The sequence below is a fragment of the Citrus sinensis genome, chromosome 7, assembly GCF_022201045.2.
Source record: "Citrus sinensis cultivar Valencia sweet orange chromosome 7, DVS_A1.0, whole genome shotgun sequence".
NCBI classification, from domain to species: Eukaryota; Viridiplantae; Streptophyta; class Magnoliopsida; order Sapindales; family Rutaceae; genus Citrus; species Citrus sinensis.
Window position 1 is genome coordinate 1614921 of NC_068562.1, and position 22700 is coordinate 1637620.

General features: G+C 35.5%; 3 protein-coding genes across 8 annotated transcripts; all 3 read left to right on the plus strand.

Annotated features, from left to right (window-relative positions):
* Positions 1–4967: 4967 nt before the first annotated feature.
* On the plus strand, positions 4968–6040 carry LOC102609048 (glyoxylase I 4). Its single transcript, XM_006466850.4, has 3 exons — positions 4968–5221; positions 5340–5454; positions 5542–6040. The coding sequence occupies exons 1-3, from the start codon at positions 5052–5054 to the stop codon at positions 5830–5832; spliced, it is 576 nt and encodes a 191-aa protein (XP_006466913.1). The 5' UTR covers positions 4968–5051; the 3' UTR covers positions 5833–6040.
* A 1005-nt stretch (positions 6041–7045) lies between these two features.
* On the plus strand, positions 7046–9182 carry LOC102608371 (B-box zinc finger protein 18-like). Of its 5 annotated transcripts, none has more exons than XM_025092443.2 (6): positions 7046–7478; positions 7577–7609; positions 7971–8064; positions 8209–8312; positions 8397–8636; positions 8786–9182. In XM_025092443.2, exons 1-6 carry the CDS (start codon positions 7386–7388, stop codon positions 8891–8893), a joined length of 672 nt encoding a protein of 223 aa, XP_024948211.1. In that variant the 5' UTR covers positions 7046–7385; the 3' UTR covers positions 8894–9182. The 5 variants fall into 5 exon arrangements, with proteins under 5 accessions (XP_024948211.1, XP_024948266.1, XP_052299950.1 ...); XM_025092498.2 differs by having other exon boundaries at positions 7048–7478; positions 8775–8923; XM_006466847.4 differs by having other exon boundaries at positions 7060–7478; positions 8816–9182.
* A 7386-nt stretch (positions 9183–16568) lies between these two features.
* LOC102608076 (probable serine protease EDA2) lies at positions 16569–21890 on the plus strand. 2 transcript variants are annotated; one of them, XM_006466846.4, is made up of 12 exons: positions 16570–16941; positions 17226–17351; positions 17474–17629; positions 18123–18305; positions 18497–18613; positions 18721–18774; positions 18853–18924; positions 19663–19868; positions 20043–20137; positions 20254–20328; positions 20836–20919; positions 21572–21890. In XM_006466846.4, exons 1-12 carry the CDS (start codon positions 16753–16755, stop codon positions 21688–21690), a joined length of 1476 nt encoding a protein of 491 aa, XP_006466909.1. In that variant the 5' UTR covers positions 16570–16752; the 3' UTR covers positions 21691–21890. The 2 variants fall into 2 exon arrangements, with proteins under 2 accessions (XP_052300945.1, XP_006466909.1); XM_052444985.1 differs by lacking the exon at positions 17474–17629 and having other exon boundaries at positions 16569–16941.
* The last annotated feature ends 810 nt before the right edge of the window (positions 21891–22700 follow it).

The window sequence follows — 22700 nt, forward strand, 5'->3', positions numbered from 1 at the left end:
CATTAGCTTTGATATTAGCCTTTGAATTAAAACCACCGCGCTAAGCAAAACGTTAACTAACTCAAGCCGCTATAATTACTTAACTACCCTTACAATCCCACCTGATTTGCGTGCCTATCAAGCCTAATCATGCATTAGTTATATTATTTAATAATGCTTAGTTTTGTTCTTCAAAATTAATAATTCTCAAGATAAATGATATTTCTATTGTCTGGGGGCTCGTGATGCCTTTTTGTTCCTTCCTTTCATCAAAATCAAAATATAAATAAATCTTCATTAAAAATAAATAAATAAATTCGGAGAAAATCTTTCCGCCGTCCCATGTTCAAAACCATTTATTAGGTTAACTAATAAACTCATCGTACTGTGTATCTTATTGTCTGATGTATAATAAATAATATATAAACTTGTCAATATAAATTTAAAATATATGCTTTACTTTTTAACAAGTATATTCTGTACATATTGGAAATTAATATTTCTAGATGTATCATGTATGACTAAATTTTATAAAATTATGTTGAACAAAATGGAGGTTGGTGCAAAATTTTATATATCTCTTATTATATGGTTAGCTTGTAAACCAATTTTACGTGAACGAGTAGAAATTATATATAAACTTCTCGAAATAAATTTAAAAAATATATGTTGATCCATTTGTAAGAGGCGTATTTCATTGATCTTGAAAATTACATCTAGTCCTCGATGTACATATCCCAATGAAATATAATTGGCTAGAATTTCAAGATTTTAATTTTTATGGGTAAAATTTTATATATTTAATTTACCGTTAACTTGCCATATGACCTTAATTAGTTGCATGAGTTGAATACGGAATGTTAAATATGCATTCTATAATTCTATTTACTGTAATATATCATTCCTATCTACTTTTTATTTTATTTTCTTTTTTAATATGAGATAGGTCATTTACATTTGCTCATGATATCTCAACTTATTATTAAAAAAAGAAAAGAAAAAGAAAAAAAATATTGTCATCGTTGTTAAACTTGATAATCTTAATTGGTAACGCACCGTTGTCATTTCCTATCAAATTGCACAATGCTAATAAAGTTATGATGTGTGTCTTTCATCTGCCACAGTATCAATAAACAATCTTAATTATTGCAAGGAAAATAGAGAAACACAGAAAGAGAAAGCACCATGCCGTAAGTTGTTGTCATTACTAATTAGTGTATAATTAGTTAAACTTAATAAAATTATGCATGGCTGCTGCCCTCCAGTTTATCGACACAAATACTGGCACTACTGGCTGCTGAGCTATTGGCTGACTACAAACGATTTTGACACAACACTTGTAATTTCAAATATAAAATTTTATAATCTGAAAAAAGAAGAAATTATTATTATTATTATTATTATTATTATTTTGTAAAGGGTAAAGGGTATTATATCTTTATTTTCTTTTTAAGATTATAAAAGTCGTTATTTGTATTTAATTATACATACCATACATTGATACATATAGCAACACATGAGCTGGCTTTGAAGGTACATACATGGTGGGGACTGCTTTGACCAAAAGCTCTAATACAATAAACAGCCCCATGTGATGATGAGAGTAACAGTCGTCTTTAATTGGATATAATGACCCCCCCGTTGGCCGTTCACATTCGTACCATGTGTCTCTGAAAATTTTATGAGTATAAAGATGAGAGAGAGGCAAAAATTTTAAGATGTATTTCTGCTCCGCAGCTGCCTACCAGAGATGGACTTCACTTAACTAATTAATAAAAACTATACACGGCATGCATGTGCAAGTACTGCAACTTTATCCCTGTCCATTAATCTCTCACTTCCAAGCTTACTGCCGACAGTTATATTAATTTCACAAATATTTGAATCCTCGTCATTCTTCTTTTTCTTCATTATTTAATTTTGACCCAATAATCAATTAATTCGTATGAACATTAGTTGATCACCTCGGCTATACATCTCTCTTCTCTTAATTTCTTGTATCTGCCGCCCTCATGACACTAGCTACTTATATAAATAATATAATAATTTTCTTTTTCTCACCAGTTAATTGCTTTGTACTCTCAAGCTTCATCGGTAGTATAGACGATGTACATCACAATTCCTACTTAATTAAGTAGGGCTACGTGCTTCAGTCTTTGGTACATAACCATATGGCTTTGTTCAAGGAATCCAACAAAGACTTGTGAACAAAACGGGTGATTCCTTTGAAACCTAGGGGCATATCAAATGTGCCGTATGCCCTATATGGTTACATAACGTAACGACAGCATTGAGCCCGAAGCTTGTTGTTGAATGGTGATCCCTCGTCATATCGATGTCATCTTCTCTCTACTCTGCGTAGGTCCTGAGATTTAGGGTTCTGATGATCTCTACATTTGATGGCAACTGTAGGCAATTGTGTTTTAATATAATTTAGTGAGACAGAAATTCAGATTATACAATCAAAAATACTTTACCAACGTGTAACTTGATCGAAATATAATCATTTGACTAAGTAGTTTTCAAACAGTTTTATTTAATATTAAGATTTAAAAAAAAAAATTGGGCTCCGTGCCCCCTCGTCAGTTAAAAAAAAGATACAATAAATATTCAAAGAGCAAAATATTTCTAACATTCGTGAACCTACATATTTGTGCATTAATAATATTTCTTTATACTCTTTCAACTCAATCGGTAAAGTACACTTTCCGCAATGTGAATCATGCATGTGTGGAATTCCCATGTACTTTCGGTCCCATATACCCACATTGGACTTAAATCGGAGAATCATAGCATGAATCTAAAACGACGATTGCATTCCAACTAATTCGACCAACCTCTGGTTGTTCACATGCACAAAGTCCAATTAAGTTAGTGTCTGTTTGCCTCAAGAAGCATATATATATATATATTATTAAGATCACAATCTAACTCGTATAATTAAGATTTTTGCTGATGTAATTCAATTAGGTACGTAAATATAAAGAGGCAGAAACAAACGCGCAGATGAATCAACAATAGTAGGTAATGGATTGATAAAGCCATATAGTAGCAACCATTTTTTAGTGGAGCAGGTAGCCGTCAGTGTTGCGAAGAAAAAGGCGGAGAGTGACTGGTTGAGGTAGCCGGTCTTATTGGACCTATTCGATCACCAAGGGGCAAGGTCACATTGAGCTTTTATTTTGGGGCACTAGCTGTTATGGGCCCTAATGGCTGATTTTTAGGTCCAAGCAGTAAACACATGCCTGAATTTTTGTAATTTTAGCTCGAGGGTTTGGTTCCACTTCACAATATGTGAGTGTGAAGACTGTCGAGGAGTGTGTCTACTGAAAACAGGCCTAAGAATTTGGATAGGTTTTTTTCTGGGCTCAGGCCTTTGTTTTCGATAGGCCCAAATTAATCGTTTCTCAAAGAAGAGTCTATGAGGCCCTAAAAGAATGGACCAAAAACACTCCGCAAAGGGTCCCTAGTTTTTTAAGCGAAAGCTTTGATGCTTTGGGAGTTAATTCGCATTAAAAATGGGATCTGGTAAAAGATAAAACGCAGGGCTAAATTTATATGTCACATCTGGATCCTTGTAAATTCATTTTCTTTGTATAGAGAATAACAAAACAGAAAACTGAAAAATCCAAGTCGAAGTAAATAAAATTTTTCAATATTGCTTTGTTAATATTTCTCATCTAAACGAGTAAGCATAACATTAATCGTATTAAATATTTTTTTCGTATGGTGGCAACTGGCAAGTGAGTAGAGGTCGATGGGAAATGGGATTTAGGAAATGCAATACCATTAAAGTAACACAAATTGATATCGTGAAATGGCGAAATATTGCCTTCTCTCTCCGTAAAGTAATCTAGAATGATAAAAACGTTCCAAAATGTGGATCATCATTTATCAGCGGCCAGGGAAGGCAACTGCCAACTAGACAACAGATCAAGGAATCACATGGCTGAAACCCAAAACTGCACGTATATTTAATTTTATATTTGTAAAGATCGTAGTGGTACATGCTCCTAATTATAAGAAGGGAAAGTCCCCGCCTACTTTCTGTCACTTCTTGGATTTGAGAGAATACCGGGAAAAAAAAGAGGGGAGGGGGGCGTATCGTCATGTGAGCCGAAACATCAAAGAAATTTCTCGCTTTTCTGGAACCTTGTTCTTTCAAATTTCAATCTTTATTAACAAGCTTCGAGGAGCTCTAATGGGGCTACTTTATTGAGGTTCATTCACCATAACAGGAAAACAAAACCAACCTACTTTGAATTTTGGAATGGGTAATTGCGCCGCGCCTCCCTGTTCTGTCCTTAATAGCCACTAGACTTACTCGTCTTGTTCGCTTGAACTGGTAGCTAGTCTAGTAATTTCGAAGGAGCTCAAGCCAAACCAAAGCTTCATAAGCAGCAGTTTTATTTGCTTGTAGTATAATTGGAGTTGCAATCTTGTTGTAGAAGAGGAAAGACTAAAGTATAGCCTGAGGGTCACTGCAAAAATTAAGCATACTATTACTCAACAGGATTCATTCACATGCACGAAAATGCCAATATCAAGCCAATTTCTGCGAAGCCAACAATATAGTAGTAGTATTTGTTTTCAAATGAAACGAAATGTACTGGGTATAATTACTATACACATACACTCAACAAGCAAAACAAATAAGTACTGAATAATATATGTTGGAATTGATCTCTCCCTCTCTCTATACATGTATAAAATCCTAGCGTAACAGACAATTGATTGGACTCTTTAGTTCAACTTTAACGGCCATTTGGAAAATAAGCTGCCTGCCCCCAAAAATGTAAAAAACAAATGAAGGCATTAATTTAAGTATATCTATCAAACAATATTTCTGATGATGAGTGACTGGATTCAATTTGTCCGATTGAGTTAGGAGAATCTGCTAGGAAAGTTCCTCACTTTCTCACTGCCACAAGACTCTTAAGCCTCAATTTTGAATTACAGTAAAAATTGGTTTATATAAGAGGCCAATGGTAGTAATGATGTATTCAAGTATACTATAGGAGAAGTGAAGAGAGAGTAGAAAGAAGTGCAAGTAAGAAGTTAAGAATTTAAAGATGATCATGGAGATAGAGGAAGTAAGCGACTGCGAGGCACTGCCTCTTCTCTCATTGAACCACGTGTCTCTTTTGTGCAGATCGGTGTGGGATTCCGTAAGATTCTACGAAGATGTATTGGGTTTTGTTCTTATCAAACGCCCCTCTTCTTTCAATTTCAATGGAGCTTGGTTAGTTTAATTTTTCTCTCTTTGTGTAATTACAAGTATTCATTTGATTAATTGCCATGGTGCTTTATAACACACACATACGCATATGCCTTTCACCAATCTGTCTCATTGGATGCAGGTTATACAATTACGGCATAGGGATACACTTGATTGAGAACCCTTCAATTGATGATTTTGACACCGTTACTGAACCACGACCTATCAATCCTAAGGACAACCACATATCCTTCCAGGTAAGGCTATTGTAAAGTAATAGTAGTCATGTTTATGAACGCTGCTTATGATTATAACAGAGCTTAATTTTAATTTGGAGGATGCAGTGCACTGATGTTGCCCTTGTGAAGAGGAGGCTTGAAGACATGGGAATGAGATATGTGACGGCCGTGGTAGAAGATGATGGAACCAGAGTTGATCAAGTGTTCTTCCATGACCCCGATGGCTACATGATCGAGTTATGCAACTGCGAGAACATTCCAATCATACCCCTCTATTCCTGCTCATTCAAGCCCAGAATGGGAAGCTTCAAGAGGGCAGCAGCAAGCACTTGTGGATTCTTGGAGACTGTCATGATGGAGAGCCTCAGCACGGACATGTTAAACTTTTCATTTTAAGCAGTTCATTAACTTTAAAAGAGAAATAAAACAAAGAGAACAATTTCTTTTTGTTTTATGAACTGTTTAAAGAACGATAATGTAATCTTTCAATTGCGCTACAGATGTTATGTTTACTGTTACTACAGATCTTATATGGTGTTATCCATGAAGAGTCTGTATAAATTTCATGGTAATTTGCAATAAAATTGTGAAATATATTGTGTGAGTTGTCTTCTTAATCCTATGTATGTTTAGCTTTTTTCATGTTTTAAATTAAAGTGAATGTGTATGGCTATGATTAAACACGAGAATAATGAAAGTTATTTATCACGAGTAAGAGTCGGTAAAGTAATTATGTCCCTAGTTTCGTATGTCAGACTTTCAAACATATCTTTTGTTAACGTATTAAGAAATAGAGTAACGTTAGGGTATAATAAGAAATTTGTTCTAATTCAGCGCTATAAGTAGATGTGAGCTTCTCACAATTCAACGTAAATGTGATTTAAATATGAGCGAGGGTAAAAAATTAGATTGTACATTATATATTGATATAAGGTAGTCACGATGTTTTTTATTATAAATATTGTAGAATTTTGATTGCATTAAACACTCACCCTTCTCAAGAAATTGATAATAATGCATAATTGATATAATTTTTACTGCATAAAGACATCCGATTCCCTCTGGATGGAGAAATTTTAGAATACTTTTGATGTATTACAACCAATTGATGCATGTATGACATGTACAATTAAATTTAATATAACCACCACTTACATGATGATTTTTAATAATCAATACACATATTGTATTATCATTTACTTATTGTATGATTGACATGTTATGTCAAATGTATTCCAAAATTTGTACTATCATTTATATGTTAATATAACCACCACTTACATGATGATTTTTTAAAATAAATACACATATATTGTACTATCATTTATTTATTGTATGACTGACATGTTATGTCAAATGCATTCCAAAATTTGTGGGATGGATAAGTAGTCTTTGGAGACTAAACAGAAAAGGGAAAATGAACCGACCAAAATAGCTAAATGATGAGATAGGCCCCATGCAAGTGTATGATATTTGGCTGGTGTCTAATGGGTAAGTGAAAATTACAAGAGTCTCTGTTAAACCTCACAAAGCCTTGAAGTTTTGTGGCCATGGCCCAAGCTTATATCAATTTTTTATTTTTTGAAACAAGCTTATATCAATTAACAATTGAACAAAGAAAGAAAGTTGACAACAGCTAGTCAGCTACAGAGCACTTTATCTTTAGCTGTGTCTTTGTTTGCGTTAATCCACATACATTGCCTCCACTCGCCGCTCCACAAGCCAGGCCCCCCGGAGTGTGCTCTAGGAGCAAGACACGAACCCCCCCAATCCCTGCTAGCTCTATGTCATCATGACAAAAAATATAGATAAGAATGCAGGCTTTTACCATGTGGGATTGATTTAGTGAGCGGTGGGTGTCTCGTTCTCGTCAGGGGTTTTGATTTATTTAGCCATGAAGCATTTGGTTATTTCAAGTGCAAGTATGAAAATAGTATAGCAAAGAAACCATGCAGATACTTTGTGATGTTTGTGAGGCTACCGCTGCTACCCTTTTCTGCCCGGCCGATGAGGCTGCTCTTTGTGCTTCATGTGACCTGAAGGTGAGTTCTTCACTTTTCCTCTCTTTCTTTCTATTTGATATATATATATATTATTGCGGCCTAGTACTTGCTTTTGGCACTTGGTTATTTGAATCAAGGTTCACGAACTAGCACCGTTCTATGATTATAAGGTAAAGAAAATTATTCAAGCAACTTTCTTTTGTACTAAGAATTGCTAGATTCCGTTGCACGTGTGCTTTATTCAAAATTACATGCATTATGTTTAACATTCGGACGATTGCGAAGAAGAAAAGTCCTACTGTCCGGTGTTATTGTCTCCGAATTCCTGAAGATCTATCTACACTGTTTGTTCCTGTCACAAACAAAAAAAATCTTGCCATGAAATGTTGTTTTCTGAAAGTGTTTGTGTTATTGGGCAGTGATAGTCATATGTAAAGTTACTGCTACCTTAGGGAGAATGTTTTCCCATTATCTAGATTGTATGTGGTTGTCTAAAAAGAATTATATGTGAGTTGTCGATTGGAGTTGCAGGAGCATATGAACAACAAGCTTGCCAGCAGCCATGTGCGGCATGATCTGCCTCCCAGTAGTTTTGGCAAATGTGATTTATGTGACAGGGAAAAAGGTAAGCTGTTCTATTTTGTTTCTTTTTAACTTCTGCTCTCTCTTTGTTCCCCTTGGTTATGAGGTAAGTTCAGAATTTATCCATAGTAATTTATTTGGAATTGTTTCTAAAACTTATGTTTTCTACTTTGAAATATAAATGTAGCTTTCTTGTTCTGTGAGAAAGGGGGAATGTGCATTTGTTTGACTTGTGATATGGTCTTTCACATCGGACATCCAAGGTTTCTAGTAATGAGCCAGAAAATACAGGTTCGTCCCTCATCTATGGTCAGAATTGGGTTATAATTTCCTTCTAAAGTTCCTTAGAACTTGGTCACACTGATTGTTTTGCAGTTCCCAGTTGAGGACCCTATCTGGGGTAAACCAATTTCTCGACCCTTAAACCAAGCTGAGATTAAAAAAGAGCAAAATGATCCTTTGGAAATGACAATAGGAGAGGACCAACAAAATCACAAGGTCTTTCCTACAGCAGTGGCGGATGTTAGAGCCACTAGCAAGGCCAAGAGGGGAAACAAAATGATTGATTTGAATAGGAAGCCCCGCAATCCCAAAGCAGCAGCTCCAAAATATAAGGTTAGAATCTCTCTCTTGTCCACACGTAAGGAAGTGGATCTTTAGTTTTGTATGGTTTTCAATATAATGACTTTAACTTCGGTTTCCCAAATAATTGAGCAGAATGCTCTATTTGATGTCCCAACTAATGTCTTTCAGCATCTGTAAAGGAAAGAACTTTTATTTGTTTATGTTGGCAGAAGAAGCAAACGATCGACCTGAAAGCATTACTTGCCTTGGAATGTCAGACAAGCAATCATCATCTTCAGTTTCCTTGACCGATTCTAGCAATAACACTAGCATTTATCCCATTGTCTCCCTTTGCTAGTGTAATAAATGTCAACAACGTAGTTAATTTGGTTGGTCAGATAAGACCATTAGTATATTTCCCAAAGCTAAAACTCCCAAGCAAAGGGTTTCAGTCTTGTGGTTTGTTTCGGAAGTTCTGTCTGTGCTAATGTCTCGCTAGGTTACTTGTTGACATGGCACTGTAGTGTTTGTATTTTGTGATGTTGGGTTATTATGATGATGCTTTGCATTAATGCTAATGCGATGAATCTTTAGCTATTTTCTATTTCATGTTTAGATAAGGAAATCTTCTCGGTACTCGGTATAGTTGATTGAAAAAATGCATCTTACTTTTCCTTTTTCCTGCAAAAATGGTCATTGTCAAGAGGATAAAGGATTAATATTATGTTTCTAACTTTAATTTTAGTATAGTAACTAAAATCAGAATTATTTGGCAGCTAATACAGCAGTGTTTAGCAGCCGCCATCTAGTTATATTTGATGTTTAATATTCCATTTCAAAATGGCTCTGAATTAAAAATCCCATCTCATTGAAAACTTTGTATGTCAAATATAAGTATACCAAGTAATGTTTACTAGCCACTCACTACTTATATTTGATAAAATATTATTTTTCACGATAATTTTGAATTAAAATTGAAAGTCTCACCTCATGAACAAAGGTGTTGTGGTTTCAAATTCACAGTTAGTGTGGAATTTAATCATTACGTGTCAAACATAAGTGAATGAATGTGTGTCAAACACATGTGTATTTATGTTATGGTGTCGCCAAAAATTAAGTTATACGCAAAATACAAATGAGTTTTCCCAAGGAAGAATTACTTGGATGTCAAAAAAAAAAATTATTTCTTGCAGAGTACAACTGAAATTAGCCTCTCTTTATCCGTTTCATTCTAACGTTTATGAGTAATGTTTTTGAACTTAATTTTGAAAGTACGAGAAAAAATATGCATGACAAGCACTTTATTATTCGCAATTAGAATAGTAATATTTATTACTACCTACTCACTCACTAATATTTGATAATTCATATTTTATTTCTGTGTAACTTTAGATTAAAAGGTCTCACCTCATAAACATGGAGCTTGCTACCTTACAGCTTTTGTAAAATACACCCACCTAAAACAAGTGAAATGTGTTGAAAAGTCAGAAGCAAATGCCAACTTTGCAACTGTTAGCATGAAGGCTTTGGAGAAGCAAAATCCAATTTGGTTTTTGTTAGCCGAAAAGAAAGAATGGAAAAAGGGGATGTATTGAAAATAATAATAATAATTTATTATATTTTTAATTATTTTATTCTTTGCATAGTGCCAACATTTTTCCTATAAATAGCTTAGGATTTCATTCATTTGAAATCATCCCAAAATTGTTAAGCTTATAAGTTTCTAAGCTTTTGAGAGAAGTGAGAGAAGTGTGTCTGGGGAATTTATCTTTCCTGCAGAGTGTGAGAGTACTGGGTATATATGGGTTTCTGGAAAGTGAGATTCATTACTCAAATATTGTATTCTATTAATTGTTAAATAAACAATTATTCTTTCTTGCCTCTGTGGATGTAGGTTTAATTACCGAACCACGTAAATTCTTGTGTCCTTTATTTTTCAGTAATTTTTTGGTGCGCTTGATTCCTCATTCCGCGCACAACAAGTGGTATCAGAGCCGACGGTTCGTACTTGGGGGGATACAGTACTGTTCACGTATACGGTACTATTCCCGTATACGGTACTGTTCACATACGGTACTGTTCACGAATACGGTGGAGACGGCCATTTATACTTGGGAGACAGTCTATTGTAAGTAGTGTGTATTTTTGCATGTCTAGGAAAGTTCTGTCAACAAAGGCGATAAGAGTCTAAGGATTCTGATTTTTAATTGGGACCGAGTTCCCGTCCAGTTTCCTGGAAACTTTCCTGGTGCATTTATTCACGCGAAATTAACATGATAGAGGCTGTTTTTCAAATGGAAATAGTTCGTTGAAAAAATGGTAGAAGGTGAAACTTCCAGAATTGGGGAGAGATCTACCGAGACTATTTCAGGAGACACTTCAGGTGGGAGGCGAGGTTTGTCAAATCGCTATTCAGCACATGTTATAGGAGGCCAGAAGATCGATGTTGAAAAGTTTGATGGGAAAATCAACTTCAACATGTGGAGGCGCGAAGTTATGGATGCCCTTATTCAAATCGATCTCGATGTTGTCCTGAAAAATAAAAGACACTTGTATGATGAAGAAATTTGGGATCGTATGAACGAGAAAGCCTGTGGTCAGATCAGATCTTGTTTGACCAAGGAGGTGAAATACTTGGTGAAAGATGAGGAGTGTGCAGTGACTTTGTGGCGTACATTGGAAGAGAAGTACCTGGTGAAAAGTCCTGAAAATCGTCTTCATGCAATGAGCCAAGTATATGGCTTTCGAATGAAGTCTGGGGTGTCAATGCACGATCATGTTTCAAGATTTGAAAAGTTACTTGCTGATTTGAAGAATCTTGATGAAGATATTAAAGATGAAGTCAAGGCTATGATTCTGTTACACTCACTACCAGAGGAATATAGTCATTTTGTGACTACTTTGATATATGAGAAGAGTGTGATCGTCTTTAAAGATGTTTGCACAACATTGACTAGTTTGGAGATTCGGAATAATGATAAAAATTCTGAACGAGTATCGTCTGAAGCTTTGGTGAGCAGAGATTGGGCGATGGAGAAACAGAAGAAGCGTGGTGGAAAGAATTCTCGATCCAAATCGAGAAGCAGAAATATAGCTCGAGATGAGTGTGCCTTTTGTCATGAAAAGGGCCATTGGAGAAAAGATTGTCCAAAGGCTCAAAAAAGAGATGGGAAGAAACCAGCAGCAGCAAACATGGCACGGAAAAATGAGAACTCTGATTATTCACTAAGTATTACTCATGCAGCATATGTGGCTAGTTCGAGTGAGTGGATACTTGATATTGGAGCAACCTATCATTTGTGTCCTATTAAGGAATGGTTTACGGATTTTCGTAATCTGGAATCCGGTGTAGTTATGATGTGGAATAATCAACATTGTCGCACAATGGGGATAGGAACAATTTGGCTCAAAATGTTTGATGGAATGGTCAAAGAACTCAAAGAGATTAGATTTGTTACAGAGATAAAGAAAAATCTAATTTATGTGGGTGCTTTGGAAGCTAAAGGTTACAAAGTTACTATTGAAGATGGCACAATGAAGTTTACACATGGGGCTATGGTGATTCTGCAAGGGGTTCGGCGTCACAATCTGTACTATTTGAAGGGAGGTACAACTGATGAAGCAAATGTTGTTGAGGCGCACAGTGACACCACCATGCTATGGCATGTACGACTGGGACATGCAAGAGAGAAGTCTTTGCAAACTCTGATGAGGCATGGACTCTTAAAAGGTACCAAAACCTGTAAATTAAATTTCTGTGAGCATTGTGTAGTAGGCAAGAAAACAAGGGTCAAGTTTGGTACAGCTAATCACGATACTCGTGAGATCCTTGAATATGTTCATAGTGATGTATGGGGACCAACCAAGACTGCATCAATTGGTGGAAGCCATTATTTTGTTATATTTATTGATGATTTCTCTAGACGTGTATGGGTGTACACCATGCGAGCAAATGATGAAGTTCTAGAGATTTTCGTGAAATGGAAGAAATTAGTGGAGACTCAAACTGGCAGAAAGATCAAAGTATTACGATCTGATAATGGGGGTGAATATACTTCTAATCTATTCTTGCAAGTATGCCAGAACGAGGGTATTAAAAGACATTTCACGGTGAGACATACTCCGCAATAGAACGGTGTGGCTGAGCGTATGAATCGTACTTTACTGGAGAAGGTACGATGTATGTTATCTAATGCTGGTTTAGATAAAAAGTTTTAGGCTGAAACTGTGAGCTACGCAAGTCACTTGGTAAATCGGTTGCCTTCTGCTGCAATTGGAAGTAAAACTCCTATGGAAATGTGGTCTGGAAAGCATGCACAAGACTATGATTCCCTTCGTGTATTCGGATGTCCAGCTTATTATCATGTCAAAGATGGTAAATTGGATCTTCGTGCTAGAAAATCTATCTTTGTGGGATTCAAAGGTGGAGTAAAGTGCTTCAAGCTTTGGGATCTCGAAGATAAAAAGTTTGTGTGTAGCAGAGATGTCACATTTGATGAAGCTTCAATGATAAAAGCTTCAAGTTCTCAGCAGGTGGAGAACAAGACCACAGAGGTATTGCAGCGGGTGGAGTTTGATGCAACTCCATATGTACCAGTTAGTTCTACATCAAAGAATGGTTCAACTATGGAGGTGACACCTAAAGTTGAAAGAAGAGGTTGTTTCTTCTGATGTCCCACAAAATGAAGAAACAATTGATGATGTAGATGATGATGATTTTATAGCAACAAGGAGGCCAAGAAGAGAGATAAAGAAACCCGAATGGCTTACTAAAGATATGGTGGTAGCCTATGCACTTCCAGTTATTGATGATGACATCCCAAATACTTTCGGTGAAGCATTACGCAGCAATGAAAGTGATCAGTGGAAGCTAGCCATGGAGGAAGAGATGAAATCTCTCCATCAAAACCAGACTTGGGAACTTGTAAAGTTACCAAAGGGGAAAAGGGCTATTGGCAATAAATGGGTCTACACCAAAAAGCAAGGATCTCCGAATCAAACAACTCCTCGATACAAGGCAAGGCTCGTGGCAAAAGGTTTTACTCAAAAGGAAGGTATTGACTACAATGAAGTTTTCTCCCCAGTTGTAAAACATACTTCCATTCGTATCCTACTTGCCTTAGTTGCAGAATATGAGTTAGAGTTGGCTCAGTTGGATATTAAGACGGCGTTTTTACATGGAGATTTGGAGGAGAAAATCTATATGATTCAGCCTTGTGGTTTTAGAGTTGCTGAAAAGGAGAATCATGTGTGTATGTTGATTAAATCTTTGTACGGATTGAAGCAATCGCCAAGGCAGTGGTACAAAAGATTTGATCAATTTATACAAGGGCAGAAATTCACCAGAAGTGAACACGATCATTGTGTTTGCTTTAGAAGACTACCAGATGGAGCTTTCATCTATTTGTTACTCTATGTCGACGATATGCTTATAGCTTCGAAGAATAGAGATGAGATCGAAAGATTAAAGAAGCAGCTGACTTCTGAGTTCGAGATGAAAGACTTGGGTGATGCACAAAGAATACTTGGGATGGAGATTCATAGAGACAAGAAGAATGGGAGTGTATGGTTGACTCAAAAGTCTTATTTGAAGAAAGTGCTAGAAATGTTCAATATGGATGACAAAACTAAACCGGTATGTACACCTCTAGCTCCTCATTTCAAATTAAGCTCTTCTTCATGTCCTAGATCTCAAGAGGAGCGCGATTACATGGCTCGTGTTCCATATGCTAGTGTTGTGGGTAGTCTTATGTATGCTATGGTATGCACAAGGCCCGATATATCTCAAGCAATGAGCATGGTTAGTAGATACATGCACAATCTGGGTAAAAATCAATGGCTTGCGGTAAAGTGGATTCTCCGATATCTGTATGGGACAGTTGATGTTGGGTTATTGTTCAAGAAGGATTGTGGTCAACAATGTGTTGGGTATTGTGATTCTGATTTCGCTGGAGACCTTGACAAGCGAAGATCAACAACGGGCTACGTATTCACATTGGGTGGAGGTCCGGTTAGCTGGAGGTCGATTCTACAATCGACAATTGCTCTGTCCACTACGGAAGCAGAGTATATGGCAGCAACTGAAGCTGTAAAAGAAGCTATCTGGTTGAAAGGCTTGTTAGGTGATTTGGGAGTAATCCAGGAGAACATTGCAGTCTTCTGTGATAATCAAAGTGCGATATTCCTTGCGAAGAATCAAACATATCACGCTCGGACGAAGCACATAGATGTGAAATATCATTATGTGAGAGAGATTATCGAGAGCGGTGTTGTGTTGTTGAGAAAGATCGATACCAAAGATAATCCATCAGATATGTTGACGAAAGTAGTTTCTAGAGTTAAGTTTCAACATTGCTTGAAATTAATTCAAATCCTTCGATTGTGTTAAGATATGTCTTTCGGGAATTATGAACTACGGTTGGCTTGATCTCAAATTTTGGGTACGTAGGCAGTCGGATAGATGCAGCCAATGTGGATCCTTTTGAGGATCATGTGAGGGATGAAGTTTGGCGGATCATTGTCAATCGGCTCAGATTTGGATAAATTTTCGCCGAGGCGGAGAATTGTTGAAAAGTCAGAAGCAAATGCCAACTTTGCAACTGTTAGCATGAAGGCTTTGGAGAAGCAAAATCCAATTTGGTTTTTGTTAGCCGAAAAGAAAGAATGGAAAAAAAGGGATGTATTGAAAATAATAATAATAATTTATTATATTTTCAATTATTTTATTCTTTGCATAGTGCCAACATTTTTCCTATAAATAGCTTAGGATTTCATTCATTTGAAATCATCCCAAAATTGTTAAGCTTATAAGTTTCTAAGCTTTTGAGAGAAGTGAGAGAAGTGTGTCTGGGAAATTTATCTTTCCTGCAGAGTGTGAGAGTACTGTGTATATATGGGTTTCTGGAAAGTGAGATTCGTTACTCAAATATTGTATTCTATTAATTGTTAAATAAACAATTATTCTTTCTTGCCTCCGTGGATGTAGGTTTAATTACCGAACCACGTAAATTCTTGTGTCCTTTATTTTTCAGTAATTTTTTGGTGCGTTTGATTCCGCATTCCGCGCACAACAAAATGAAGGTGAGGCACACTCCATTTTTATTATTTTAACATTTATTTTGAACTATTATCTAAAATGTAGTTGTATTAAATTTAACTAAACCTATTATACAATCATTGTTGGTTATATTACCTACTACGTATCCCCCCAAAAAAAAAAAAATCTATCTCAGGAAGGATTGGTGAATCCTTCATTGTTCCGTGTAACGCTTGAGCTTCTACTTAGTTTGGTTAAATGGCTGCAATGAAAGTGAAATGCTCCAAAAAAGCTTAGGCCCTCTGTTTGCAAAAAAATAAATAATTAAAAATTAAAAAATGGGTAAAACTGAAGACTTTGTCTTTTATGAATGGATTGATATGATTTATTTGGGCTTTGGCCTCTATTTATATGCCAGATCGCTAGGCCCAGTTTTCATTCCAATTTACCATAATCTTGAATTACCTCCAGATTTACACGCATCCTTTTGCATTAATTAGAGTTATGTTTATATCCCATTGACGAATTTAAGGATGAAAAGCTTTTTTGAATATGAAAAAAAGTTCTAAATCTAAATTAAATATTCTGGATTTGACATGTATTAGACATAAAACTACTTCGAGTATTTTAATATAATAATATAATAATTTACAAAAGTCTGATCTTAAATAAAATTTTATCGATCTTCATTAAAGACCCAAAAAGTATAAAAAGAAGTATCATATTTTTTAATGAAAGAAAATATCAAATTAAAAATAAGAATAATAAATAAATTTTTAATTAAATAATATGTTAAGTAAAATATTCACTCACTGATATTATATTGATGTATTATTATTGTAAAAATAAAACAATAGAAGCGAGCGTACATGATTTTCAATGTAAATTAAATTGCATTGCATACGTGTCAGCTAAATCGTGTTTACTTAAAATCACCGAACATCAAACCACGTGTGAAGTAAAGCAAATGCAAAAAGTTATTACCAGTACTGTCCGCTAAGCAATTGGAAGCGATGGCTATGGAACGGAACTAGCTTCCATCTACAGAAGTAAGTGGGAAACTGGAAACTGGATACAAAACGAACACAGACACATCTCGTTCATTCTGCGGTGAGACCAAAAAATAAATAAATGGAAGCTCCGTCGGTGAAGCCGCCGTCTTGGTCGACGGTCATGTTATTCGTCTTATCGATGTTATTGAGCATCTCCAATGGGCTAATGCCACCTGTCACGATGCTTAACAAATTGTCTGGCAGCACCAATTACTTGACCACCAATCAACTCTGGTTCAATCAGACTCTCGATCATTTCTCACCTTATGTAACCGCCCCCTCTCTCTCCCTATTCCTCTAAAGTTATTCATATTTCCTAAATTCCATTTTTCTCTTTTCTTCCCCATTTTTTTTTCTATGTATGTATCTCTGAATATGCTGAATCAGTCGATAGTTTAATTTTTCCATTATTTTTTTTGACAGCAGTAGATTTTTTAAAATCCTCCTGATAAATTATTAAATGAAGCATTTTTTTTTTTAAATTTTGGTATAGAAATGTAAAATTAATGTAAATTTGGCTTAATCATACTTAGTTAGCATTGTTAATTGCAGGATCACCGTTGGTTTGAGCAGCGATATTATGAATTACTTGACCACTTTCGATCTCCGGATGGACCTATTTTTTTGAGGATTTGTGGTGAATATACTTGCGATGGCATACCAAATGATTATCTTGCTGTAAGTTTTAATTTTATCCTTAACTAATATAATTAAAAAATAAAATAAAATGAACATTCATGGTTATTGTTGAGTGGCTAGAATAGTTTGAGGAATATTTGGACATATGTATCATTGGGCAGGTTCTCGCAAAGAAGTTTGGAGCGGCTGTGGTTTCACTTGAACATCGTTACTATGGGAAGAGCTCACCATTTGAATCATTATCGACAGAAAATTTGAAATATCTTTCATCTAAGCAGGCACTCTTTGACTTGGCCATTTTCCGACAGCGTTATCAGGCTAGTGCTTTTTAATCAATGGGAATGTAAAATTCACTTTTCACCTAAAGTTTTAGCTGTTGCCAAGTCAGATTTTGTAAGTTATGTTTTATTTTTTTTCTGCATATGATCTTCTTGGATATAATTTCAAATTTGCAGTCAAGCAGCCCTCTGTTTTGATTGAACATTTTTCTTTTGAGTTTGTTCCGTGCATGCATTCAGTTCATAGTATATAGAGTACACACACACATAAAAATTATTTCTCATTAATGGTAGCTTGCAATTATGTATGTGGAACAGGATGTAGAGTCTTGATCATCTTTCTTTTGGCTACTAATTCTTATTTCATGGCAAGATTTCATTTGTTCGCAAGTAGCGTTGCTAAATGGAGTCTCTTTAGTTTTATATTCTTTATCTCCTCTCGTTTTTGGATAATTTGTATAATTGTAATATTCACCAAAATCTTAATTCCTACTGAATCCGTCATTTTGTTTGATTAAACATTATCTTTCAGGAATCTTTAAACCTGAAGCTCAAAAGAGGAGATGCTGAGAATACGTGGTTTGTTTTTGGTATTTCATATCCTGGAGCCCTTAGTGCATGGTTTCGTCTCAAATTTCCTCATCTAACGTGTGGAAGTCTTGCAAGTTCTGCAGTCGTTCAGGCAATTTACAACTTCACTGAATTTGATCAGCAGGTAGAGACAGGCCTAAGTTGACCAAATACACATTTAATAAAATGATATATTGTAAATTTGTACTTGAATGCTTTACTTTTTAATTTAAATCTTCTATAAGCTGCTCTCTTTTGAGCTTAAGACTTAGTTTGCAAAATTGGCCTTAGTTTGATTCTTTTGCACTGAGTTTGGATCTTATTTCCTTCCGCCAGATTGGTGTCTCAGCTGGCCCTGAATGCAAAGCTGCACTACAGGAAACTACTCAACTTGTCGAACAGAGGCTTGCATCAAATGCAAAAGCTGTGAAGACAATGTTCGATGCAGCTGAGGTTTGATTTCCGTTTCCTGGCTATAACTATAATGCGCCTAAAGCATGAAGCTATGAGGAAGCTTTCACACATTATTCTGGATGTTGACACTAGTGATATGATTGCAGCTTGAGATAGAGGGTGATTTCCTGTATTTTCTGGCAGATGCAGCAGTTACAGCGGTGAGCTTGGTTTCGCATTCAATTCTGTTGCTTAATTCTTATTTTTCACATTAATAAATCTTGAAGTTAAATTTTCAGTTTCAATATGGAAATCCAGATAAACTGTGCACCCCACTTGTTGAAGCTAAGAATGCTGGAGAGGATTTGGTGGTATGCTTCTGTTACTATTATCCATCTGTTTTGTTTTCTTTTTCCATGTATTTTTATTGGGTAAAATAGAACCAAAACTATGCAGATGGTGATTCACTAGTTATTGGTTGATCTTATAATAACAAACTATTTACATTTTGATCATGGTTTATTTATTGGATCATTTTGTATTTGTAAGTTCTTTTTGTTGGTTAAAATTACTTTTCTTCTTGGTGCCAGCCAGCACTGGCCATGTACACTGGTTAAAAGTTAAGTGAGATGCAATCTTTGCATCATGTCCATATCTTTTTTTTTTTTTTATCCAGCTTGAAATGAGATGGAATGAGACTATTCACCTTGATGTTTAGATTGGCCATGTAGCAGGTTACCAATATGTCTTTATCATTATTCTTTAAGTTATGCATGTATCAAAAATACTGTTCACATTCATGCTGTCATATCATGCTGCATTATTTGTAGAATGATATGTCCTTAGTTGTGATTTAGGTCTTACTGTCTTAGTTAATCCTTATTAATCAATAAAGAAAAAGATTTAGTTTTCTTGAGTATTTTAGTTCTTTTTGGGGTTCAGTTACTATTAGTATTACTAATAAATCATGCTTGACTTTGTAATTTAGTTGTTATGCCATTATACTGTAATTTCCAGCATTTCTTCTATCGATGAACTAAGATGCCTTTATTATCTTATTCTAGTTAGTAGCTGTCATCATTTTTTTAGTGGCATTTTCTGTAATGCAGGATGCATATGCCAAATTCGTCAAAGAGTATTACCTTGGAAGTTTTGGTGCCAGTGTTCAGACATACAATCAGAAACGCTTGAAGAATACTGCTGTTACTGATCAGAGCGCTGATCGGTTGTGGTGGTTCCAAGTTTGCACTGAAGTTGCATTTTTTCAAGTGGCACCTGCAAATGATAGCGTTCGCTCTTCAAAAGTGGATACAAGGCATGTCTTTCTTTTATATTTCATTACATGTATTCTATTGTTCACCTTTTTTTCAAAAAAAATTATATTATGTTTGTACTTTCTGTAGCTTACCATGTGGATTCTCCTGTGCCCTTTTGATGGTTTATCTTTTCTTCTTGACTAATTCTATAGATGGTTGCTTGTATGTGACAGATATCATCTGGACCTTTGCAAGAATGTCTTTGGAGAGGGCATCTATCCTGATGTTGATTCAACAAACATATACTATGGAGGAACAAAAATTGCTGGTACAGACATTAACCTTCCATTCTTTATCTTGGAATGTTTAACAGATTTTTTTTTTCCATTTATTTTTTGTGTCTCTCCTAGTTCACATGTTCTTGTGAACTCTTTTAATTTGTAGGTTCGAAAATCGTTTTCACTAATGGCTCACAGGATCCCTGGCGTCATGCATCCAAACAAACTTCATCTCCAGATAGTAAGTATTTTATGATAATTTTTAGAACAAAATAAATAAAGATGAAAACACATTATACATGCGGTGCTGTAGCACATAATAAATCAAGTGCCTTCTTTTAAGCCACTGTATGGCTCACCTTGTCATGTGGGTATAAATTTTTCAAGTGGTGATCGACAATAAGCTTATGAGTATCTATCCTGCCATAATGTGAATTGAATTATATGCCATTTGCCCTCTTCAGCATTGATCTTTTCTGAACCACATTTCTAACATGTGATTATTTATGTCCATGTATATTTCCAATGTAGCAAATTTAATGATTTATACTATGATTACCTCCATATTAGTCTGAGAATTTGTCATACATGACCAATTTAATTAACTTGTTATGTAGAAGTATTGTGCAGTATGATAGCAGATTAGCAGTTGGACAACTGACAATGGAGTCCTTTTCTTTCTTTATTTCTTTCAATTTCATTTTTTTCCCACTATTTTACTAATATTCCTCATTTGAAAATTTTCCAGTGCCTTCATACCTCATCACATGTCATAACTGTGGTCATGGAACTGATTTGCGAGGATGTCCCCAATCCCCTTTAACCCCTGAAGGTATATAATTTGCAATTGACTTTTATACTTCTACTCACAGAAAGCACTTTACCCGATCAGAAGTTTGTCACAGAAATATAAGTTACGATTTCCTAAATTATAAGTGAATAGCATGATGTCTGACCTGTTTGGAATTATGTTGAAGGAAAACACCACCTGAGAACTTCAATATCAATTGAGTTCATTCCTTGCTGTATTTTCTTTGTAGTTTTGGCTTTTGTCCTTGCATAAATATGGAATGCCTTTATTGTTTTATTCCCCCCCCCCAACCCCGAAAAGAAAAATCAATATATACATGTACACACACACACACACATATATGTATATATATATAGAGAGAGAGAGAGAGAGAGAGAGAGGTACTAATCAATTTGGAAAGAGTACCAGATGCGTCATTAGAATTGTTTGCTACCTGCTGTGTTTGTAGAGTGAGTTACATTTAGGAAATTATGTGATCTGGCTGTTTTGTTACCAGCACAGACATTGAATGGCTAATCCTAGAGGCTATAAAAGCCACGCATCTTTTTTGAGGCATAGGCAATTACAAATGGATAGCAGATTGAAAGATTGATTCTTGTGGAAACTGTGTGTGGATGTCAAAGCTGATTGCTTGTCATGCTAATTCTGAAAGTATGGTTCTTTTTCATTTCAGGTGATGCCCAAAACTGCAGTGCCCCTGATGCAGTTCATAAAGTAAGGCAACAAGTCATAGAAAAGATTGATTTGTGGCTATCTGAGTGCCAATCCGTGGGTTGGAGGAGCTCCATGTGATAAGTTGATATACAAAAATGTGTAAATTGTTCATTAATGATTAACGAGGGTCATAATGTGCTACCTTCTCAACAGATAGATATATTTAATATTTCGTCTGTGAAAGGCATTGCTAGTGTTAATTATCATCTTGTGCACCCTGGTGACACTTGTATGTCATAATATTTATCGATAATTACATGCATGCCCTTTGTTCGAGATTTTAGAAACCCGTCAAATACCTGATTAAAAAAAAAAAATGTCTTCTTTTTCTTATTAAAATAAACACTGTATTTCATTGAGCTTTCGGCTTAGACTGAAGCATATCGGGCAGAATGCGCGTAAGGGTTGTGAAAGGACATCTTTGAAAACTTTGATAAACAGGTTTCTGGATTTTTTACACAGAAAGAGGAGGAAGGGGTTCCAAACTTCCAATTTGAAGTCAGTTGTGTTGCCTTGCATTACTTCTTATCATCCCGCGTCTCATACTTGCTGTTACTGTACATGCTGCCACTTTCGAATTGGGTCACCCCAATATTAGCATTTGAAGTCCTCATAATCCTTTTTTTTAGTTGTTGGGGGGGGGGGGGGGGGGGGGAGAAAAAGTCCTCATAATTCATAAACATAAAACTCAAGCATTGATAGCTTGCCGGAGGACCGTAGGCTAAATTCTCTTTTCTTTTGAATGCCAATGTGATGGATGACACCATCAGCAATAAACTTCCCATTCCAAGCATTTAATCCTTGGATCCAGGATGATAAGAATTTCAATTAACAGGTTCCCATTGACGAGTGTTATTATTCCTGTAGATTTTTTATTTCTTAAAAAAAATTTCTGACGTAAGACACATCCATTTTTGTGACTGCCGCCTTAATATTACTTAAATTTCTTTAACATAAAAAACATGTAAAATACATTAATTCTGAATCAATGAGACAAGTTGCTGACATTTGTACAAGGTTGTACCATCTAAGACGATGGTCTTGCTTACAACATCAACGGGTCACAAGGACTTAAAGATCTAGCAAAT